Genomic DNA, 22,500 nt, shown 5'->3' on the forward strand with positions numbered 1-22,500 from the left:
ACAACACAAGACTGAAAGCTCTGGAAAACTCTATAAAAAAAATCGTGGAGAAAAACAAAGAGCTTCTGCCACGGCCATGGGAATGTAAGTGCCTTCAGATATTTTTTTTATTGAATCATAATAGAGATATTAAAAATGATAAATTCTCGTTAGGGTGTAGCAATAGTATAAGGATTTAATTAGGGAAATAATGAGGAAGCAGGGGTCATGGTGTAACCAGGGGTAGAAGAAAAATCCTTTATTTGTTACATATGCATTGTGTCAAATAGCCAAGCATGTTACTGTAGGACACTGGGGTCTGAGAACAGAGTGTTTCTGATACAGTGTTTCTGGAGCTGAGAAGGTTGAAGGTCTTTTTTAAGGGCATGTTTACCTACTGAGCCACTTGTTCATATGGCTTAGGTCTAATTTTTTTTTTTTCTTTACCCTGACAGTCTCAGAGACCATCACATTGGATGAGAGTAAAGTGCAAGGAAATGTTCAGATCTCAGAAGACAAAACACAGATGTCACTGAGCCCTTCAAATAGTCTGAGCACGCTGTCACCATGGAAAAGCACACAGGCATCTCAGAGCTTCAGAAATGGCTTGCATTACTGGGAGGTGGCAGTAGGAGGCTGTGAGAGCTGGGCAGTTGGAGTAGTGGAAAATAGCCGGGTTAATGGCATCCAAACTGCAGGCAATGAAAAGAATATATGGATTCTGGAGTGCGACGGTGGCGAGCTCTCAGTGATGCACAACAACGACTTCAGCACAGTAAAGGAGAGCAACATCGAAACCCTCGGTATCTTTGTGGATTGTGATAAAGGGCGACTGAAGTTCTATAATGTCAATACAGGTAGCATTCTGCACTCATTTTTTGCCCATTTCAAGCACGCTGTATTTCCCATGTTTCGCATGCGTGCGCAGAAAGACAGTTTGGCACAACTGAAGATCTGCAACCTGGTAGAAAGAGATAACATCCAAATCATGAGCTCTGACATGTCTGTCATCTCAGAGTCACTGAATGAGGATGCTATGGAGTTATCTTCTGAGAGCTCGAATTAGGATTTTTAAATAAAACAGTGGGTTTGCATATATTATATTTATTATAAGTCCTGTCTATTAAAATGCATGGATTTTATTACAGTATTGTGATGAGAGTGTTAATGAAGATATGTTACATACACACAGCTAAGCTGTATGACATTAATTAAGATATGTTACATACACACAGCTAAGCTGTATGACATTAATTAAGATATGCTACTTACACAGCTAAGCTGTAACAGTGCAATAAATAATTTATGATGTGAAATGTATTTATTTTAATAAATACTTTATATTTGTACAGATCTGTTTTAAACTGTAGATGTTATATTACATTTTTTGAATAATATCACAAAAGATTGTGGCTCATTTTCATGTTTTCTTGGTCTTTATAGCTCTTTTTTGTTAATGGGTTGTTAATGGGTTTTCCATCTCAGCATGCCTAACAAGTCATGTCTTTACAACTAAAAATCAATTGCACCGCAAGCTGTTCCCCAGGGCATGAGCACATACAGTATTTCAAATCAAGTGGCACCCTAAATGTTCCTCACATTTTTAGAACACTTCACATTTTATTCCATACACAACATTTGCTTTAGAAACAGGTTGTGTCATAATAATACAATCAATAAAAAACACTTTCCAAATAAGACAGACAGACAGACAGACAGACAGACAGACAGACAGACAGACAGACAGACAGACAGATAGATAGATAGATAGATAGATAGATAGATAGATAGATAGATAGATAGATAGATAGATAGATAGATGAAGGAATTACTTTTTCCAGGACCCAGGTTTCATGTTAAACAGAAGATTACCTGTGATGACTGTAAAAAGGGCGTTGCGCAGTAAGAGACCTGAAAGCTCCGCCTCCACAATATTAAGGCTTGGGGAGATGAAATAGAGCTCATATACAGATCAGACACAGAGCCCACACACAGGGAGCACACGAACACACAGACTGCTGCTGACTGCTTCATCCAGACAAAATGCGCTCATTATTTAACAAGCACTCCAACGTGCCGAGGTCTCGAAGCGCGTCTAACGCTTCCAGTTTATCGGTGATCGCGGGTTCGGCGGTAGTTTACTGCGTCACGTGCGATCAGCCGCTCAGCTCCCGGTGCCTTATTAACGGCGCACACCGGGATCACCGCCTGAAGGATCTAAAGGACACCGTTCACGATCAAGTGGTAAAAACACTACTTACAATGTCTAGGCATAACTATTTATCTGATCACATTGATCTGATAACATTAATGAATATTTATGTTCATGATTAATAATGTTAATTTATTTCCTGACACAGAAAAGATTAAATGATCTCAGTGGGAAACTGACATCCAAAGAAAGGAGGTTTGGCAACCTTACATCTAAGATTGAAGCAGCAGAGCGCGAGCTCGAGGTGATACACGTAGATTACTATATAATAACTATATATCTATAATTATTTATTATTATTAACATTAATAGTAGTAATAATAATAATAATAATAATAATAATAATAATAATAAAAGTAATGTATTATTTATTTATATTTATTTATTTAATTAATGTATATATATCATATGTCTTAATTGTCATTTATTATTATTATTATTATTATTATTATTATTATTATTATTATTATTATTATTAAAGTTGGGGTGCACGATGTTTGAAAGCCAATGTTGACATCTGAAATCACCAAAATAAACATGCCCCTAACCCAAATAGGTGTCACCTCTGTTTTGATAGCTCCGCCCCACACATACATACGTAACCCAGGCAACTATTATGGCGGAACCTGTTGGGGCAGCTGGCCGAGGGTATATTTTTATCAATAAATGAACTCAATGAGTAATACTATGGTACTGCAAATGTGTTTTTGTAGTAGTGTGTGTTGTACCGTGAAGGTTTAGCTCCGTTCACGCGGAAGACGTTCAGTTCTCTCTAGCGCTGGAAAGCTGATCCTATATTAACACGGTTCCTGGTTCTTGCCTTATCGTAAGCCTTTTTTCGCTTTTTGTTTTCATCCGCCATGTCAATGTTTCAATCGTTTTCTGCTAATGTCACATATGCGCACTGGACACTCTCTCCGCAGCATATTGACAAGACACGCCCCTTTCTGCTCATTGGCTACACTTTTGTTTTGTTTTTGTTTTGTTTGGCAGACCAACAATTTTCTGAAGCATTTCTCAAACATCGTACACCCCACCTTTAATGTCGTTATTATCAGCAATAATAATAATAATAATAATAATAATAATAATAATAATAATAATAATAACAATAAGTATTGTTGTTATTATTATTATTGTTGTTGTTGTTGTTATTATCAGTATAATAATAATACTGTATTTACTTATTTATTTATTTATTTATTTATTTATAAATATTAATAAATATATTAATAATTTAATATATTTCAATAAATATTTATATTATTTATTAATAATCTTTTTATTATTATTATTATTATTATTATTATTATTATTATTATTATTATATAATGTACCTACTGTATTTAGCATTTATTGGATAAAGATAATTGGTCATTGGAAGAAATAAATATAGAAAATATACCTGTTATGTTCACTATTAAGAGTACTCAAGTGCACATCTTGTGATGTACAGGATTTGTGCAGCCAGACACAGGAGCTGCTTCAGAATGAATACAGTACTCTGATGAGTTTAATCGAGCAGAATCGGCAGCAGGCCTTTTTCATCCTGAATGCACAGAAGGAAACAATGAAACGACAACTCCATCAACTGTACGAGGATATACATAACTACCAGAGCAAGTCTACAAACATTGTCGAGGAAATAGAGGAGGTCAACAGAAAACAGGACAGCGAGAACCCTTCCAGCCTCCTGGTAAACATTCAGTTAGCTCAATACGTTTGGATCTACTATAAGAGCAACACTTCACCACAGTATTAATCACTAATTTTTACTTGCTTTCTCTGCAGGGGGAGATTAATGCGCTTGAGACCAGGTGAGACCCACAAACACTCATTATAATTGTATTTATTCATTTATCAGATGTTCAGCTCATAAAACTGAGCTTTGGGGTCTGAAATTGAAAGTAAGTGTTGTTCTCTGGCAGCCTGCACACGATGAACGAGTTTTACTCCTCTGTGGACAAGAAGCTGAAAGTTGACAACACAAGACTGAAAGCTCTGGAAAACTCTATAAAAAAAATCGTGGAGAAAAACAAAGAGCTTCTGCCACGGCCATGGGAATGTAAGTGCCTTCGGATATTTTTTTATTGAATCATAATAGAGATATTAAAAATGATAAATGCTAATTAGGGTGTAGCAAGAGTATAAGGATTTAATTAGGGAAATAATGAGGGAACAGGGGTCATGGTGTAACCAGGGGTAGAAGAAAAAGCCTTTATTTGTTACATATGCATTTTGTCAAATAGCCAAGCATGTTACGATGCTGGGGTCTGAGCACAGAGTGTTTCTGATACAGTGTTTCTGGAGCTGAGAAGGTTGAAGGTCTTTTTAAGGGCATGTTTACCTACTGAGCCACTTGTTCATATGGCTTAGGTCTAATTTTTTTTTTTTTTTACCCTGACAGTCTCAGAGACCATCACATTGGATGAGAGTAAAGTGCAAGGAAATGTTCAGATCTCAGAAGACAAGACAGAGATGTCACTGAGCCCTTCAAATAGTCTGAGCACGCTGTCACCATGGAAAAGCACACGGGCATCTCAGAGCTTCAAAAATGGCTTGCATTACTGGGAGGTGGCAGTAGGAGGCTGTGAGAGCTGGGCAGTCGGAGTAGTGGAAAACAGCCGGGTTAATGGCATCCAAACTGCAGGCAATGAAAAGAATATATGGATTCTGGAGTGCGACGGTGGCGAGCTCTCAGTGATGCACAACAACGACTTCAGCACAGTAAAGGAGAGCAACATCGAAACCCTCGGTATCTTTGTGGATTGTGATAAAGGGCGACTGAAGTTCTATAATGTCAATACAGGTAGCATTCTGTACTCATTTATTGCTGAGTTCAAGCATGCCATATTTCCCATATTTCGCATGCGTGCGCAGAAAGACAGTTTGGCACAACTGAAGATCTGCAACCTGGTAGAAAGAGATAACATCCAAATCATGAGCTCTGACATGTCTGTCATCTCAGAGTCACTGAACGAGGATGTTATGGAGTTATCTTCTGAGAGCTCGAATTAGGATTTTTAAATAAAAAAGTGGGTTTGCATATATTATATTTATTATAAGTCTTGTCTATTAAAATGCATGGATATTAAAAAATAAAATTTTTTTAAACTACCCAGTTTTCCCTTTGCGGGCTCTGCCCTGACCCCCGGTTATAAACCCCCCCCCCCCCCCACCCCCCCCCCCCCCCCCCCCCCGGTGGGTTATATAGACGGTCGTCAGGGCAGAGCCCGCAAAGGGGGGCACGGTGGCTTAGTGGTTAGCACGTTCGCCTCACACCTCCAGGGTTGGGGGTTCGATTCCCGCCTCCGCCTTGTGTGTGTGGAGTTTGCATGTTCTCCCCGTGCCTCGGGGGTTTCCTCCGGGTACTACGGTTTCCTCCCCCGGTCCAAAGACATGCATGGTAGGTTGATTGGCATCTCTGGAAAATTGTCCGTACTGTGTGAGTGAATGAGAGTGTGTGTGTGCCCTGTGATGGGTTGGCACTCCGTCCAGGGTGTATCCTGCCTTGATGCCCGATGATGGCTGAGATAGGCACAGGCTCCCCGTGACCCGAGGTAGTTCGGATAAGCGGTAGAAGATGAATGAATGAATGAAAAACCTTTATATTTGTACAGATCTGTTTAAAACTGTAGATGTTATATTAAACATATATTAAATTTTTTGAATAATATTTCAAAAGATTGTGGCTCATTTTCATGGTTTCTTGGTCTTTATAGCTCTTTTTTGTTAATGGGTTTTCCATCTCAGCATGCCTAACAAGTCATGTCTTTACAACTAAAAATCAATTGCACCGCAAGCTGTTCCCCAGGGCATGAGCACATACAGTATTTCAAATCAAGTGGCACCCTAAATGTTCCTCACATTTTTAGAACACTTCACATTTTATTCCATACACAACATTTGCTTTAGAAACAGTTTGTGTCATAATAATACAATCAATAAAAAAGACTTTCCAAATAAGACAGACAGACAGACAGATAGACAGACAGATAGATAGATAGATAGACAGACAGACAGACAGACAGACAGACAGACAGATAGACAGATAGATAGATAGATAGATAGATAGATAGATAGATAGATAGATAGGCAAGGCAAGGCAAGGCAAGTTTATTTGTATAGCACATTTCATACACAGAGGTCATTCAAAGTGCTTTACATAGAAATTAGAAAACAGTTTATAAGAGAGAAAAAAAAATATGTAAAAATAAGAGACACACAATAAAATCATAATAAAAACAAAGAACAATTAAAAAAATTTGATTTTGATAAAAACAGTTTAAAATATGTTAAAAAGAATAAAACAGGAGTAAAAGTGATTTGGATAAAAAGTGCAGTCAGTGTGAAGCAGCACAGTGCTCATTCAGTAAATGCAGAGTTAAACAGACGTGTTTTTAATCTTGATTTAAAAGTGTCTACTGTTGAAGCACATCTGATCTCTTCTGTAAGCTGATTCCAGCTATAGGTGGCATAATAACTAAATGCTGACGCACCTTGTTTTGAGTGAACCCTTGGTATCTCTAACTGGCCTGATCCTAATGATCTGAGTAGTCTGCTTGGTTTATATTCAATTAGCATATCTGTAATGTATTCCGGTTCTACGCCATGAAGTGATTTATAAACGAGTAACAATACTTTAAAATCTATTCTAAATGTAACTGGAAGCCAGTGTAAGGACCTGAGGACTGGAGTGATGTGCTCAGATTTTTTGGTTCTGGTCAGAATTCTGGTAGCAGCGTTCTGTATGAGCTGCAGCAGTCTAATGGTCTTTTTGGGGATCCCAGTAAGGAGTCCATTGCAATAATCCACCCTGCTGGTGATGAAAGCATGAACAAGTTTCTCTAAGTCCTGTCTTGAGACAAAACATCTAATTCTGGATATATATCTGAGATGGTAGTAAGCTGATTTGCTTATCGCTTTCACATGACTACTGAAATTATGGTCAGACTTATTTCTTATACTGAAATTAAGGTCAGTTTTGACGCATCCAACTGTTAATTTCATCAATGCACTTACATAGAGAGTCAATGGGCCTGTAGTCATTAGGGGACAGGGCTAAGTATATCTGGGTGTCATCTGCATAGCTGTGGTAAGCAATTTGGTTCTTTTTCATTATTTGACCAATTGGGAGCATATGCAAATTAAAGAGAAGCGGTGCAAGAATTGAGCCCTGTGGGACTCCACATGTCATGGATGTCCACTCAGATCTATGGTTACCTATGTTCACATAGTAACCTCTCCCTTTTAGGTATGATTTAAACCATTTGAGGACCATCCCAGAAAGTCCTACCCAGTTTTCCAGTCTATGTAAGAGTATGGTGTGATCTACCGTTGAAATGAGTCTGTCTGTGTTTTGCCCTGTTTCTGTCTGCTGTCTGCCTTGCTGTTAATTGTTTGCTCCGCCCACTCATTTGTTACCATGGACACTAATTGCACTCCATCTCCCCCCAGGTGTATCATCTTAGTCTCTGATTGTCTCTGCTTGGTGATTGGTTCCTGTTTGTTATATCTACTCTGTTTGTTCACTTCCCTGGGGTTTGGTCGTTGTTGGATGTTTGTGTCTATGTTCCTGTTTCCCGTTTGCTCAGTATTCTGCCCTGTTTTGCCTGCCTGTCTGTTGCTTGTTTTGGATAAATAAAAGACTGAGCTGCATTTGGATCCTTACTCGCCTTTGCCTCACCGCGACAGAACGACCAACCACAATGGATCCAGCAGAAATCTTGTTTTGCCTACGTCAGGAGGATTCCCCAATCGAGGAATATGCTGAGGTGTTCGTGGACCTGTGTAACCAGGTGGACTTTGGAGAAAAGGCTCTTAAGGACATGTTCCGGCATGGATTACAGGATGTAAGGTATGCTACTTGATGCCGTTGGGCCGAGAAATGGGGTCTTTCACAGACTTCGTCAATTTAGCGTTGCTCCTGGGCGGGTCCTCTCTAACCATGAGCAGGGTAGAGACGGGCACCGGCCCTAAATATTTTTTGGGGGGCGCAGTAGGCATTGGGGTCCGTGGGCTACGGAGCCAAACCAGCCACGGAAGCCCGAATGCTCTACAGTAACTCTGTCCAGCCCAGTCCTGTGTACGCCTGTGACCGAGCCTGTCCACATGGCTGCTAGACCGGTAAGCTCAGTTGAGGCCCGTGCGAACCGGCTGATCTCCAACCTGGCGGATACCCCGATGGTGTCGGTTCGGGCGGCCGGCATCCCTAAGCCACCTGCTTCACCAGCCGGGCCGACCGGGTCGACGGAACCAGCCGGGCCGACCGGGTCGACGGAACCAGCCGGGCCGACCGGGTCGACGGAACCAGCCGGGCCGACCGGGTCGACGGAACCAGCCGGGCCGACCGGGTCGACGGAACCAGCCGGGCCGACCGGGTCGACGGAACCAGCCGGGCCGACCGGGTCGACGGAACCAGCCTGGCCGACCGGGTCGACGGAACCAGCCTGGCCGATCGGGTCGGCCAGGTCTGTCTAAACAGTTAAGTACCTTTTTGAGAAAGGATGTGGGGAGGGTGTCAAGGCTGCAAGTTGATGCTTTAAGATGTTGTACTGTTTCTTCCAAGGTTTTTATATCAATTATGTCAAATTCTGAGAAAATGACAAATTTTTGAGATTGTTGTAATGAGGTCTGACTGACCACATTACAATATGAGGCCGTATTAATTGCCGTTCTGATATTACTGATTTTCTCAGAGAAAAAGGTTGCAAACTCATTGCATTTGTTGTCTGAGAGCATTTCACTGGGAACTTGATTTGGGGGGGTTTGTTAGTCTCTCTACAGTAGCAAAAAGAGTGCGAGTGTTTATGTTGTTGTTTATAATGTTTGAGAAGAAGATCTGTCTAGCTGTGCCTAGTTCTACATTGAAAGCACAAAGACTGTCCTTATAGATGCTATAATGTACTTCAAGTTTTGTTTTCCGCCACATACATTCAGCTTTTCTGCATGTTCTTTTCATGGTCTGTACAGCTGTTGTTTCTCCAAGGTGCTTTACATCTGCCAGTGATCATCCTGACCTTTACTGGAGCTATACCATCAATAGCATCTTTAACTTTTAAGTTAAAATTTTCAAGGTGAACATCAACAGAGTCTGCCGATATGTTTGGCAACATTGATATAGCATTCATAAATACCTCACTGGTGTTTTCATTTATGAACCTTGTTTTGACATGGACAGATCTATCATCAGTGGCAGGACAGATCAATAAATCAAAGTAAACACAGAAATGGTCGGATATCGCTTCATCCTTGATAACAGTGGACGAAATGTTTAGACCCTTGCTAATGAGCAGATCAAGGGTGTGTCCCCTATTGTGTGTAGGACCTTGCACGTGCTGGGTCAGATCAAAAGTGTTTAAAACATTTTAACAGTTCAATTGCAGTATTGTTTTCTGCATTGTCTATATGAATGTTGAAATCTCCAGCAATAACAAAATAATCAAATTCAGAGGAGATTGTTTATAAAAGTTCTGTGAATTCATCAACAAATGTCGGGGTGTATTTGGGAGGCCTATAAATAATTGTAAACAGAATGCATGGTGTACCTTTTAGAGCAATACACAAATATTCAAAAGACTGGTAATCACCAAGTAACACTTGCTTGCATTGAAAGGCATCTTTGAATAAAGCAGCTCTTCCTCCACCTCTTCTAACAGCTCTACAGACACTTATAAAAGTAAAGTTGGGTGGGGCTGATTCATTGAGGACTGTAGCGCTGCAGCTGTCATCTAAACAGGTTTCATTTAGAAACATGAAGTCCAGGTTGTTAGTGGTGATAAGATCATTAACTAAAAATTATTTGTTCTTTAATGAACGGATATTCAGAAGTGGTAATTTAACAGTAACTGGTTTTGGCTCTGTATCCATCTCAGAATGATGTCTAATAGGCAGTAGATTAGATAGAATTGTCGTGCGGCTGGAGAGGACCTTCGTCTTTCTATCACATAGGACAGAGATAGGGAAAGCTAAAGGGACATTGGGCTCATGCTTGTTCTGAAAACATTTCTGATTGTTACTGCTGTCATAGTGGGGACCCAACACGTATCAGTTACCAGTGCTGTTTGCAGATGAGGGCTGGTGTGATCCCTGACATTGAGGCAGAGGTCGGAGTGCTCTCTCAGATGGAGGGGGAGGGCAGGCTGGGCCCGGAGGCTTTGGTGGTTGTGGAGCCTGCCGTTTCTTGGTTGATATTTGGGGACTTGCAGCAATAGAGGTTCCAGCAGATACCAGTTTCTCCATTTTCTCTGAAAAGCACAGAAGTGGTGATGTTTGAGAGAAAGAGAGAGAGTGTGACGACATCAGCTGTGATTCTGGTGTTCCTGGAGGCTGGGGAGTGTTATCTTGTTTTTCCTGGTTGTTATCCACAGAAACGTCCTTGGGTGTTGATTCACCATCCAGCTGTAGTGAGGTCTGTGGGCAGGGCTCAGCCTGAGCTGTGTCTGTGAACAGTAGTTGTTGTGGCTGCGGAGTTTTATCCTTGTCAACTGAATGTCCATCCAGGTGTTGGTGTGAAATCCTGTGGTCATTTAGGCCGTCCAGGAGTGGACTGGCACACTCAGCTGATGAATGATGAAGGGAGAAAAAGATATTGTCTTTAAGCAACCTAGCACCTAGTTTGTTTGGGTGGATACCATCTGTGTTAAAAAGTTGCCTTTGACTCCAGAAGATATTAAAATTGTCAATGTAATTCAGTCCTCTCTTGGTGCAGGTTTTTTGCAGCCATGATTTTAAACTTAGTAGCCGAGAAAACATATTTGTTCCTCTGGCTGGGAGAGGTCCACTGATGAATGATTGAACTTTCAGTCTTGCAAGTGTTTCAAAAAACTTCATTGAAATCCCTCTTAAGGAGCTCAGACTGCTCTTTCCAGATATCATTCTTTCCCACATGTATGACAATCCGACTGACAGACTTATGTTTCATCAGAATGTTGCAAAGTTCCTTGTTAACATCAGAAACCGTTGCCCGAGGAAAACAGTTTGTACGGGTAGCCTTGCTTCCAATGTTTCTGATAATAGTCACCCACTATCAGCGTGCTTGGCTCGGCTGCTGTCTGAGTGGAGCGCCGCTGCCTGTATGATATTGAGCGTCTGTTAGCTCTGTTAGCTACTGGCTGATGTGATCTGTGTCCATTTATATTTGGGGATTCTTCGCCCAAACACACTAGTGCTTCATATCTATTTTCAAGCCGCACAGGGGGTGGTAGAATACCAATATTAGCTACTCGAGTTGTACCCATATCTGGGGTAGATGATGCTAATGCAGCAATTTGTGACACTCATGACAGTCTAATGTCTTGAACACCTTTGGGTCTCGCACCCTGTTTATGCCATTGGTTTGTGTCCTCAATTACTTTAGGTTTCTCTGAGCTCACTAGGACCTGTTTAAAAGCATTAGGTTCACAGGACTCACCAACTTTATGTTGAGAGGGACCACGATGAAGCTCTGCTGTATGTTCTGGCAGGGTCGGCAGCACCACAAGTAACTTTGTTTCGAGAACTGCAATCTTTTGTAGAAGTCTGTGGCAGTTTGAGCAGCAGGTGGATTGAGACCCAAAAGAAGGCATTTTCTCTTCTGTTTGAGTGTGGGCAGCTGTGTTGTCCTGATTTAGGATTGTAAACTGCCGGCAATAGCAGACTGGTATATTCCAAACAGATATATTCCAAATATCAATATATTTCGAGGAATTTGTAGTTTTAGTGTGAGTGCCCAATTGTTTCGTTTGAGCACTGTGCTGAACTGCTGGAAGTTAAATCAAAAGATAAAAGCGAAAAAGCAGAAGCGCAAAGCACAGAGCGCAAGTAAAAAGTGTCCGAACAGTAGCGAAGCAGGAAGCAGGAGATGGATGGATGGATGGATGGATGGATGGATGGATGGATGGATGGATAGATGGATGGATGAAGGAATGACTTTTTCCAGGACCCAGGTTTCATATTAAACAGAATATTACCTGTGATGACTCTGTAAAAGGGCGTTGCGCATTAAGATACCTGAAAGCTCCACCTCTGCCCTATTACTTGGGGAGATGAAATAGAGCTCATATACAGATCAGACACAGAGCCCACACACAGGGAGCACACGAACACACAGACTGCTGCTGACTGCCTCATCCAGACAAAATGCGTTTATTTTTTAACAAGCACTCCAACGTGCCGAGGTCTCGAGGCGCGTCTAACGAATCCAGTTTATCGGTGATCGCGGGTTCGGCGGTAGTTTACTGCGTTACGTGCGATCAGCCGCTCAGCTCCCGGTGCCTTATTAACGGCGCACACCGGGATCACCGCCTGAAGGATCTAAAGGACACCGTTCACGATCAAGTGGTAAAAACACTACTTACAATGTCTAGGCATAACTATTTATCTGATCACATTGATCTGATAACATTAATGAATATTTATGTTCATGATTAATAATGTTAATTTATTTCCTGACACAGAAAAGATTAAATGATCTCAGTGGGAAACTGACATCCAGAGAAAGGAAGTTTGGCAACCTTACACCTAAGATTGAAGCAGCAGAGCGCGAGCTCGAGGTGAGACACGTAGATTACTATATAATAACTATATATCTATAATTATTTATTATTATTAGCATTAATAGTGATTAAATATATATAAAATATTTATATATTATAGTGTTTATATATAATTTATAAATATGTATATATTATTTATTACTTATAGTATTATTATTATTATTATCATTATTATTATTATTATTATTATATAATGCACCTAATCTTTTAATTAAGAAACACTGTATTTAGCATTTATTGGATAAAGATAATTGGTCATTGGAAGAAATAAATATAGAAAATATACCTGTTATGTTCACTATTAAGAGTACTCAAGTGCACATCTTGTGATGTACAGGATTTGTGCAGCCAGACACAGGAGCTGCTTCAGAATGAATACAGTACTCTGATGAGTTTAATCGAGCAGAATCGGCAGCAGGCCTTTTTCATCCTGAATGCACAGAAGGAAACAATGAAACGACAACTCCATCAACTGTACGAGGATGCACAGAACTACCAGAGCAAGTCTACAACCATAGTCGAGGAAATAAAGGAGGTCAACAGAAAACAGGACAGCCAGAACCCTTGCAGCCTCCTGGTAAACATTCAGTTAGCTCAATACATTTGGATCTACTATAAGAGCAACACTTCACCACAGTATTAATCACGGATTTTTACTTGCTTTCTCTGCAGGGGGAGATTAATGCGCTTGAGACCAGGTGAGACCCACAAACACTCATTATAATTGTATTTATTCATTTATCAGATGTTCAGCTCATAAAACTGAGCTTTGGGGTCTGAAATTAAAAGTAAGTGTTGTTCTCTGGCAGCCTGCACACGATGAACGAGTTTTACTCCTCTGTGGACAAGAAGCTGAAAGTTGACAACACAAGACTGAAAGCTCTGGAAAACTCTATAAAAAAAATTGTGGAGAAAAACAAAGAGCTTCTGCCACGGCCATGGGAATGTAAGTGCCTTCAGATATTTTTTTTTAATGAATCATAATAGAGATATTTAGGGTGTTAGGGTGTAGCAAGAGTATAAGGATTTAATTAGGGAAATAATGAGGGAACAGGGGTCATTGTGTAACCAGGGGTAGAAGAAAAATCCTTTATTTGTTACATATGCATTGTGTCAAATAGCCAAGCATGTTAGGATGCTTGGGTCTGAGCACAGAATGTTTCTGATACAGTAATTCTGGAGCTGAGAAGGTTGAAGGTCTTTTTTAAGGGCATGTTTACCTTCTGAGCCACTTGTTCATATGGCTTAGGTCTAATTTTTTTTTTTTTTTTTACCCTGACAGTCTCAGAGACCATCACATTGGATGAGAGTAAAGTGCAAGGAAATGTTCAGATCTCAGAAGACAAGACACAGATGTCACTGAGCCCTTCAAATAGTCTGAGCACGCTGTCACCATGGAAAAGCACACGGGCATCTCAGAGCTTCAAAAATGGCTTGCATTACTGGGAGGTGGCAGTAGGAGGCTGTGAGAGCTGGGCAGTCGGAGTAGTGGAAAACAGCCGGGTTAATGGCATCCAAACTGCAGGCAATGAAAAGAATATATGGATTCTGGAGTGCGACGGTGGCGAGCTTTCAGTGATGCACAACAACGACTTCAGCACAGTAAAGGAGAGCAACATCGAAACCCTCGGCGTCTTTCTGGATTGTGATAAAGGGCGACTGAAGTTCTATAATGTCAATACAGGTAGCATTCTGCACTCATTTATTGCCCAGTTCAAGCACGCCGTATTTCCCATGTTTCGCATGCGTGCGCAGACAGACAGTTTGGCACAACTGAAGATCTGCAACCTGGTAGAAAGAGATAACATCCAAATCATGAGCTCTGACATGTCTGTCATCTCAGAGTCACTGAACGAGGATGCTATGGAGTTATCTTCTGAGAGCTCGAATTAGGATTTCTAAATAAAAAAGTGGGTTTGCATATATTATATTTATTATAAGTATTTATAAGTCCTGTCTATTAAAATGCATGGAATTCATTACAGTGTTGTGATGAGAGTGTTAATGAAGATATGTTACATACACACAGCTAAGCTATATGACGTTAATTAAGATATGTTACATATACACAGCTAAGCTGTATGACGTTAATTAAGATATGCTACTTACTGTATACTCAGCTAAGCTGTAACAGTGCAATAAATAATTTATGATGTGAAATGTATTTATTTTAATAAATCCTTTATATTTGTACAGATCTGTTTTAAACTGTAGATATTATATTAAACATATATTAAACATATAACATTTTTGAAAAATATCTCAAGATTGTGGCTCATTTTCATATTTTCTTGCTCTTTCTAGCTTTTTTTTGTTAATAGACAGACAGACAGACAAACAGACAGACCGATAGATAGATAGATGCTGTTGATTGGAAGGTCGGGGCTCAAGTCCTTGTACTGCCAAGCTGCCTCTGTTGAGCAAATTAGCAAACAGCCCTTAACCCTCCTGCTCCAGGAGCGCTGTATCATAGCTGCCCCTGTGCTCTGACCCCAACCACCTCAGATAGAATATGTCAAGAAACTAATTCCTAGGTTTTATAGGTTTAATTCCTAGGTTCTACCAGACACTAAATGACTGTGTTAACATAGGGACTGGTTATTTTGGTAAATATTTTGGTTAAGTTTACTTACTTATATTTATTTATTTGATATACTTTTTTTAATCCATTTCTAATTTGTTCAGATGCTAAAAAAACTGAAATCACATAGGTCTTGACACAATAAAATGGCCAGCTTTATCACTAACATTATTGCAAGTACATGTGCACATACCAAAAGATTTTAACATACGTCATAATTAAGTCTCACCTTAATAACATATGAATGTGTACTGCTGCTCCCAGGATTAATCATGTTACGTGTGCACGTGTAGCTCATCCACGTGCAAACAGCATCTTTGAACCTCATCAACAAAGGAAACAATAATTATTCCCCAACAATTATCATATTATCATACAATATCAATTAACAGAGAGCATTAATGAGGAAACCAAAACACTTGTGTTTGAACATCCCTGTGTGTAAAACAGAGTGTAGAAATGTGCTAATGATCACTTCTCTATAATTGGACATTGACTTAGATATAGACTTCAACAACGTGCTTTGTTGTGTAAATAAGCTACAAATTCTTCTTCAGCATTAAATAGCACTATACATTCTAAAGATAGCACTATACTTTCTAATCAGCTCGGCACATCTATCATCAGCTGCTTGCTAATCCTGATGGACTTTTCTTATCCTGGACATCACAAATTCCTGCCCTCTGAGTAATGATTCAGGTCAATGAATCATTTCACGAACCAATAGATTTAATAAGAGCTTCTACCCCAGCAGAACCCCCGGGAGCTAACTGCTGCCAGACTTGTGAACACACACACATACATACAGTACATACAGTACATACATACACACACACACACACACACACACACACACACACACACACACACACACACACACACACATACATACATGCATATATACACACACATACATACATACATACATACATACATAAATACATACATACACATACACACATACGCACATACATACATACATACATACATACATACACACATACATAAATGCATACATACACACATACATACATACCTACACACACATACACACATACATACATACACACACATGTACATACATACATACATACATACATACATACATACATACATACACACACACACACACACACACACACACACATACATACATACACACACATACATACACACACATACTGTACACACATACATACATACATACACACATACACACACACACACATACATACATACATACATACATACATACACACACACATACATACATACATACATACACATACATACATACACACATACATACATACATACATACACACACACACATACATACATACATACATACATACACACACACACACATACATACATGTGTTGTTCTCTCAGCTGATTAATCAGGAGTAGTTTCAGTCTACCTTAAGGTGTGAATTGGGGGCAGGGCTTACCTATTTAAATTGAAGGTTCTCCGCTACAGACGCTAGCGTCTGTAGCGGTTTGTAAGTATCTCTCTCTCTCTCTCTCGTTGTAAACTTTGTGTCTAATACTGTTTTGCTATATTCTACCATACCTTAATTCTCACTCTTGACTGCAAATATGTGCCTTAAACCCATCTCTGTACTCAATTCCTACACTCGCAGACACTCTCGTCCACAGAGCAGAGGTCACAATCCCAGTAACCTCATCTACCCTCCTCTGTTGTGTAAGTCTCAAACAGTGGTGGTAGGTGGGCTCTGGAATTGCCAGTCTGCTGTGAAAAAAGCTGATTTTATCTCTGCTTTAACTTCCCATTACTCCTTTGATTTTCTTGCGCTAACAGAGACCTGGATATCCCCACAGAACACTGCTACACCAGCTGCTTTATCCTCTGCCTATGCTTTCTCTCACTCACCACGAGAAACAGGCAGGGGTGGTGGTACAGGTTTATTGCTGTCAAAGAAATGGTGCTTTACACCTCTCCTCTTGTCTCATTTAACCATCTCCTCTTTTGAATTCCATGCCATTTCAGTTACCTCTCCAATTAACCTTGTTATCATTGTTGTTTACCGCCCTCCTGGTCCCCTAGGTGACTTCTTGGAAGAAATGGACACACTGCTTAGTGCTTTCCCTTCTGATAGCTCCCCCCTGACAGTGCTTGGTGACTTCAACCTCCCCTCTGACAAGCTACATTCTTCTTCCCTCCTGTCTCTTCTTGACTCATTCACACTCACACTCAACAGCTACATCCCCACACACAAAGGAGGCAATGTGCTGGACCTGGTTTTCACCCGTCCTTCTCCAGCTACAGACGTGACTGCTACCCCACTACACGTCTCTGATCATCACCTGGTATCCTTTACCATCACTCTCCCTACCCTACCTAAAACTACCTCTCACCCCCTCGCTCTTACCCGCCGCAACCTTTACTCTGTCTCCCCTTCTTCTGTAGCTTCTGGCACTCTTTCTTCCCTTCCTGATCCTGAGTCTTTTTCCTCACTGCCCTTGGACTCGGCCACAGATACTTTCCTCTCATCTCTTTCCTCAACTATGGACTTCCTCTGCCCTATGTCCACTAAACCCAAGAAAACTTCTTGTTCTGCTCCTTGGCTTTCAGATGTGCTGCGCAACAATCGAAGAGAGCTAAGATCATCAGAGAGAAAGTGGAAGAAATCACAACTTGATGCAGATCTTGATTCTTACCGAACACTCATGGCCAAGTTCTCCTCAGATGTGACTTCTGCCAAGACTTCCTTCTACAAGGAAAAGCTTGAAGCTTCCTCACATGACCCTCGGAAATTCCACAACATCATCTCTTCTCTGCTCAACCCCCCGGCTCCACCTTCTTCATCCTCCCTGACTGCAGAAGACTTTGCTTCTTTCTACCAGGAGAAGATTGAGGAAATCTGCCGGACCTTTACTTCAGCCCCGACTGCACTTACATCTCAAAGTATGGACTCCCCTACACCTTTGTTGTCACATTTCTCAACTGTAACAGCAGAAGAGATTCTAAAACTCATCCAGTCTTGCAATCCTACCACCTGCCCATTGGATCCACTCCCTTCCGCTTTGCTGCAGACCATCTCGCAAGACCTTCTGCCCTTCATTACAACTATCACCAATAGATCCATAGCATCTGGTCAGGTACCAACTACCTTCAAGAGAGCAAGGGTTATTCCCATCCTGAAGAAACCTGCTCTGGATCCATCAGACATCAGTAACTACAGACCGGTATCACTTCTCTCGTTTCTTTCAAAAATTCTTGAACGCATTGTCTTTAATCAACTGTCTGTCTATCTCTCACAGAACAACCTCCAAGACCCCAACCAGTCTGGCTTTAAAGCAGCTCATTCCACAGAGACAGCCCTTTTAGATGTCTCTGAGAAACTACATGCTGCTAGATCAGCCAATCTCTCATCCGTCCTTATCCTCCTTGACCTTTCAGCAGCGTTTGATACGGTTAACCATAAGACTCTCTTAGCCACCCTCAGGAGTCTTGGGATATGCGGATCAGCTTGGGAATGGTTCGCTTCCTACCTGGAAGGACGCTCATATCAGGTAACATGGAGGGGAGTGACATCTGCTCCACGCAGACTCTCCACTGGCGTCCCACAAGGCTCAGTACTTGGTCCTCTTCTTTTCTCCCTGTATACTCACTCTCTTGGTGAAGTTATTTCCTCACATGGGTTCTCTTACCACTGCTATGCTGATGATACACAACTTATCTTCTCTTTCCCACCCGCAGATGCCACAGCTTCTGACCGGATCTCTGCATGTCTGGCAGAAATTTCATCATGGATGACTGCTCATCAGTTAAAGCTTAATCCTAGCAAAACTGAGCTGCTCTTCATCCCAGGTGATTCATCCCCAGGTCATGATCTTGCTATATCCTTGCACAACGATCTGATCTCCCCTTCAGCCACAGCTCGCAACCTTGGGGTAACCATGGACAATCAACTGTCCTTTTCCTCTCATGTTGCTAATGTGACTCGCTCATGTCGGTTTCTTCTCTACAACATTAGAAGGATTCGACCATTTCTGTCCACACAGGCTGCTCAGGTACTTGTTCAGTCTCTTGTCATTTCTAGACTGGATTACTGCAATGCACTGCTGGCAGGTCTACCTATGAACGCAATCCGTCCTCTGCAAATGATCCAAAATGCAGCTGCCCGGCTTGTTTTCAACCTGCCAAAGTTCTCTCATACCATCGCTGCTGCGATCCCTCCACTGGCTTCCGGTAGCTACACGCATCAGATTCAAAACACTGATGCTGGCCTACAAAGCCAAAAATGGACCAGCTCCCTCTTACCTCAAAGCCCTCATCACTCCTCGCACTGCACCCCGCACCCTCCGATCTACCAGCACTGCTCGACTGGTTCCACCATCTCTCAGGGTAAGAGGCAAGTATACTACAAGACTCTTCTCTGTACTGGCACCAAGGTGGTGGAACGAACTTCCCCTAGAGGTCCGGACAGCTGAGTCACTGGCTATTTTCAAGCGGCGGTTGAAGACCTACTTATTCAGGAAACACTTCAACTAGCACTTCTTTCATTATCTTTTGCATTTAAATAAAAAAAAAAAAAAAAAAAACACACCTTTGACACTTTCATTGTAACTTTGAACAAATGTTTTAAACTCATGGTATCTTAAGTATGTAACTTAGTGATCCAGCATTAATGTATTCAATGTTAGAGATTTAAGCACTTATGTACGTCGCTCTGGATAAGGGCGTCTGCCAAATGCTGTAAATGTAAATGTAAATGTACACACACACACACATACATACATACATACATACACACACACTTCATCACACACTTCATCACTAATTTTATTGAATAGATAAAACGCTCTGTTTACGTAGCTCTGTTAGCTCGATAATTTCGACAATAGGCTGTTGACAGAGTAACGTTAAGGTTTAAACAATGCTTGTGTAGTTGTGTCGAATTGTATGCACTTGTGGGAGTTATATGGTACGTTTAAGTTACCCTGTCTTTTGCAGACAGCAAGATGTAGGTTATAGGCTAGTTAACCTTAGCATAGCTTCCCATCACTCATTAACTTAGTTGAAACTCTTCACATGGATTTGGGCAACCAAATAGAAAAGAGTGTGGCTGCTGCTGAGCCATCTCTTGGTCCTCCACCAGCCAAAAGAACTTGCTCAAGTTCTGTGTGGAAGCATTTTACAGTCAGTGCTGCAGATAAAACCAAAGTGATATGTAATGTGTGCAAAAGTCAAATCAGTAGAGGCAGAGATATTAAACATCTGTCAACATCTGCTATGCATAATCACATGCACTTACTGTAAAGCATCCTCTCCTGGTACTGTCTGCCAACTCCCCCACAAGCACCAATTCATCATCACAGCCATGTTCTGCCAAACCCTCCACAAGCACCAAACCATCATCACAGCCATGTTCTGCTCCTGCAAGTCAGTTTCAATCACCTATATTAGCTGCATTTAATACAATACAAAACAGGCTTACCCACCCAACCACCCTACTGCAAAGCAAATAACACAGTGGGAGAAATGATTTGCCTTGACCCGATGCCCTACTCAGTAGTGGAGAATAAAGGTTTTAGCAAGCTTCTCAATGTGGTTGCACCTCGATACCAACTACCATCTCGTTGGCATTTCTCTCACAGTTATACCACAACTTTACCAAGATGTGAAAACAAAAGTAAAAGAAGCTCTCTCAAAAATTGATGGGAAATTTGTGCACTGCATGTCTGACATCTGGATGAGCAAATTTTCCACAAATGCATATCTTTCTCTCACTGGCCACTGGATAGAATGCAAACAGAGTCCACAAGGTATAGATGAACATAAACGTGTGACAGCACTTCTCAAGATGGATCTTAATGAAGATCACACAGCAGCCAACATTCTACATCACCTCCAGGCCGTTGTGAAACAATGGCAAGATGATGTTGGAGCGAAATTTTCTGTTGAGTATTTTGTCACAGATAATGCCACTAACATGGTTAAGGCAATGGCTGATGGTAACTATGCGCAAATTAGGTGTATGGCTCACACCTTACACCTAGTGGTAACAGCTGCTATAAAAGAGTGCCGGGGAGTGAACAATGATATATTGATTGCTCGCAAGATCACTGGGTTTGTACACAGGTCAAACAAAGCTGTGAACAAACTTCAAAAAATCCAGGAAGAGCTTGGCCTTCCCAAGAACACTTTGGTGCATGATGTGTCAACCAGGTGGAATTCCTCCTTCCACATGCTCCAACGGCTGTTGGAGCAGAGACGACCACTGACTACCATGAGTGCAGAGATAGATCTGGGAGGTGTAATGTCACACCATCAATGGGAACTAGTGCAGGCCATTGTGAAAATACTACAACCATTTGAGGAGGCAACACACACTGTGTGTGAGGATGTGGCTTCTCTGTCTTCTGTTATCCCTTGTGTGCAGGCTCTCAAGACTGCATTAACAAACTTAAAGGTGGATGCGGATGTACAGGCTCTTCCAGAGGCACTTAAAATGGTGACCACATTGCAGTCTCAGTTGGCTCAGCGCTTCCAGGCTGTCTTTGATGACTCCTCAGGTCATTACTTTAAAGCCACTCTACTGGATCCCTGATTTAAGTGCTTGCCCATGTCACTACTTAGTACATCAGAGTTTGACAGGCTCAAGGCAGATGTGGCTGCAGAGGTGGATGCAGAACTCCAAGCAGATGACGTTTCTGGGGTACCTGAAGCTGCCAGTTCATCCTCAGTTGAGAGTGAGACCAGTGGGCGAAAAAGCCTCTTTTGGGGGGCAATGCACAATCTTGCTAAACCAAAAGCCAAATCTGCCTCATCTGGTGCTATGACCTCCCTCAAGATAGTTGAGAGCTACTTAGCTGAGGACAGCACTGAATCCCTGACCTCAGATCCTGCAGTGACCCTCTGGTCAAAAATGATGCAGCCACAGCCAGCCCTGGCTCATGTGGCAATGAAATGTCTCACCTGCCCACCAACAAGTGTCTCCTCTGAGAGGATCTTCAGCACAGCAGGAGATATTGTGTCCCCACATCGCTCCAGACTGCTCCCCTCACATGTGGAGTAGCTTGTGTTCACAAAATACAACATGGAGAAATTTAACTGAGAGTATGTTGGCAGAAGATATCTTCTTCCAAGTGAAATATGGTTAAGTTATGGTTAACATAAAACATAAAAAAAAAAAAAAAATTAAAAACAAAAAAAAAAGAAAAAA

At 41.3% G+C, this 22,500-nt stretch overlaps 3 protein-coding genes across 3 annotated transcripts in view; all 3 read left to right on the forward strand.

Annotated features, from left to right (window-relative positions):
- LOC132840480 (tripartite motif-containing protein 75-like) overlaps window positions 1–1,330 on the forward strand; it is a 2,561-nt gene extending 1,231 nt beyond the window's left edge. The window contains exons 5-6 of the mRNA XM_060862153.1: window positions 1–84; window positions 435–1,330. The exon at window positions 1–84 is cut by the window's left edge and continues 53 nt beyond it. Coding sequence (XP_060718136.1) covers window positions 1–84; window positions 435–1,045 — 695 coding nt within the window. The 3' untranslated portion in view covers window positions 1,046–1,330. The remainder of the gene's footprint in view (window positions 85–434) is intronic.
- A 76-nt stretch (window positions 1,331–1,406) lies between these two features.
- On the forward strand, window positions 1,407–5,303 carry LOC132840481 (tripartite motif-containing protein 75-like). The gene is made up of 6 exons (XM_060862155.1): window positions 1,407–2,223; window positions 2,340–2,435; window positions 3,648–3,887; window positions 3,983–4,008; window positions 4,120–4,256; window positions 4,599–5,303. Exons 1-6 carry the CDS (start codon window positions 2,023–2,025, stop codon window positions 5,207–5,209), a joined length of 1,311 nt encoding a protein of 436 aa, XP_060718138.1. The 5' UTR covers window positions 1,407–2,022; the 3' UTR covers window positions 5,210–5,303.
- Window positions 5,304–12,096: 6,793 nt separating this feature from the next.
- Window positions 12,097–14,855, forward strand: LOC132840240 (tripartite motif-containing protein 75-like). The gene is made up of 6 exons (XM_060861754.1): window positions 12,097–12,511; window positions 12,628–12,723; window positions 13,064–13,303; window positions 13,399–13,424; window positions 13,536–13,672; window positions 14,009–14,855. Exons 1-6 carry the CDS (start codon window positions 12,311–12,313, stop codon window positions 14,617–14,619), a joined length of 1,311 nt encoding a protein of 436 aa, XP_060717737.1. The 5' UTR covers window positions 12,097–12,310; the 3' UTR covers window positions 14,620–14,855.
- Window positions 14,856–22,500: the final 7,645 nt, after the last annotated feature.

The sequence above is a fragment of the Tachysurus vachellii genome, chromosome 25 (genome assembly GCF_030014155.1).
Source record: "Tachysurus vachellii isolate PV-2020 chromosome 25, HZAU_Pvac_v1, whole genome shotgun sequence".
Lineage (NCBI taxonomy): Eukaryota > Metazoa > Chordata > Actinopteri > Siluriformes > Bagridae > Tachysurus > Tachysurus vachellii.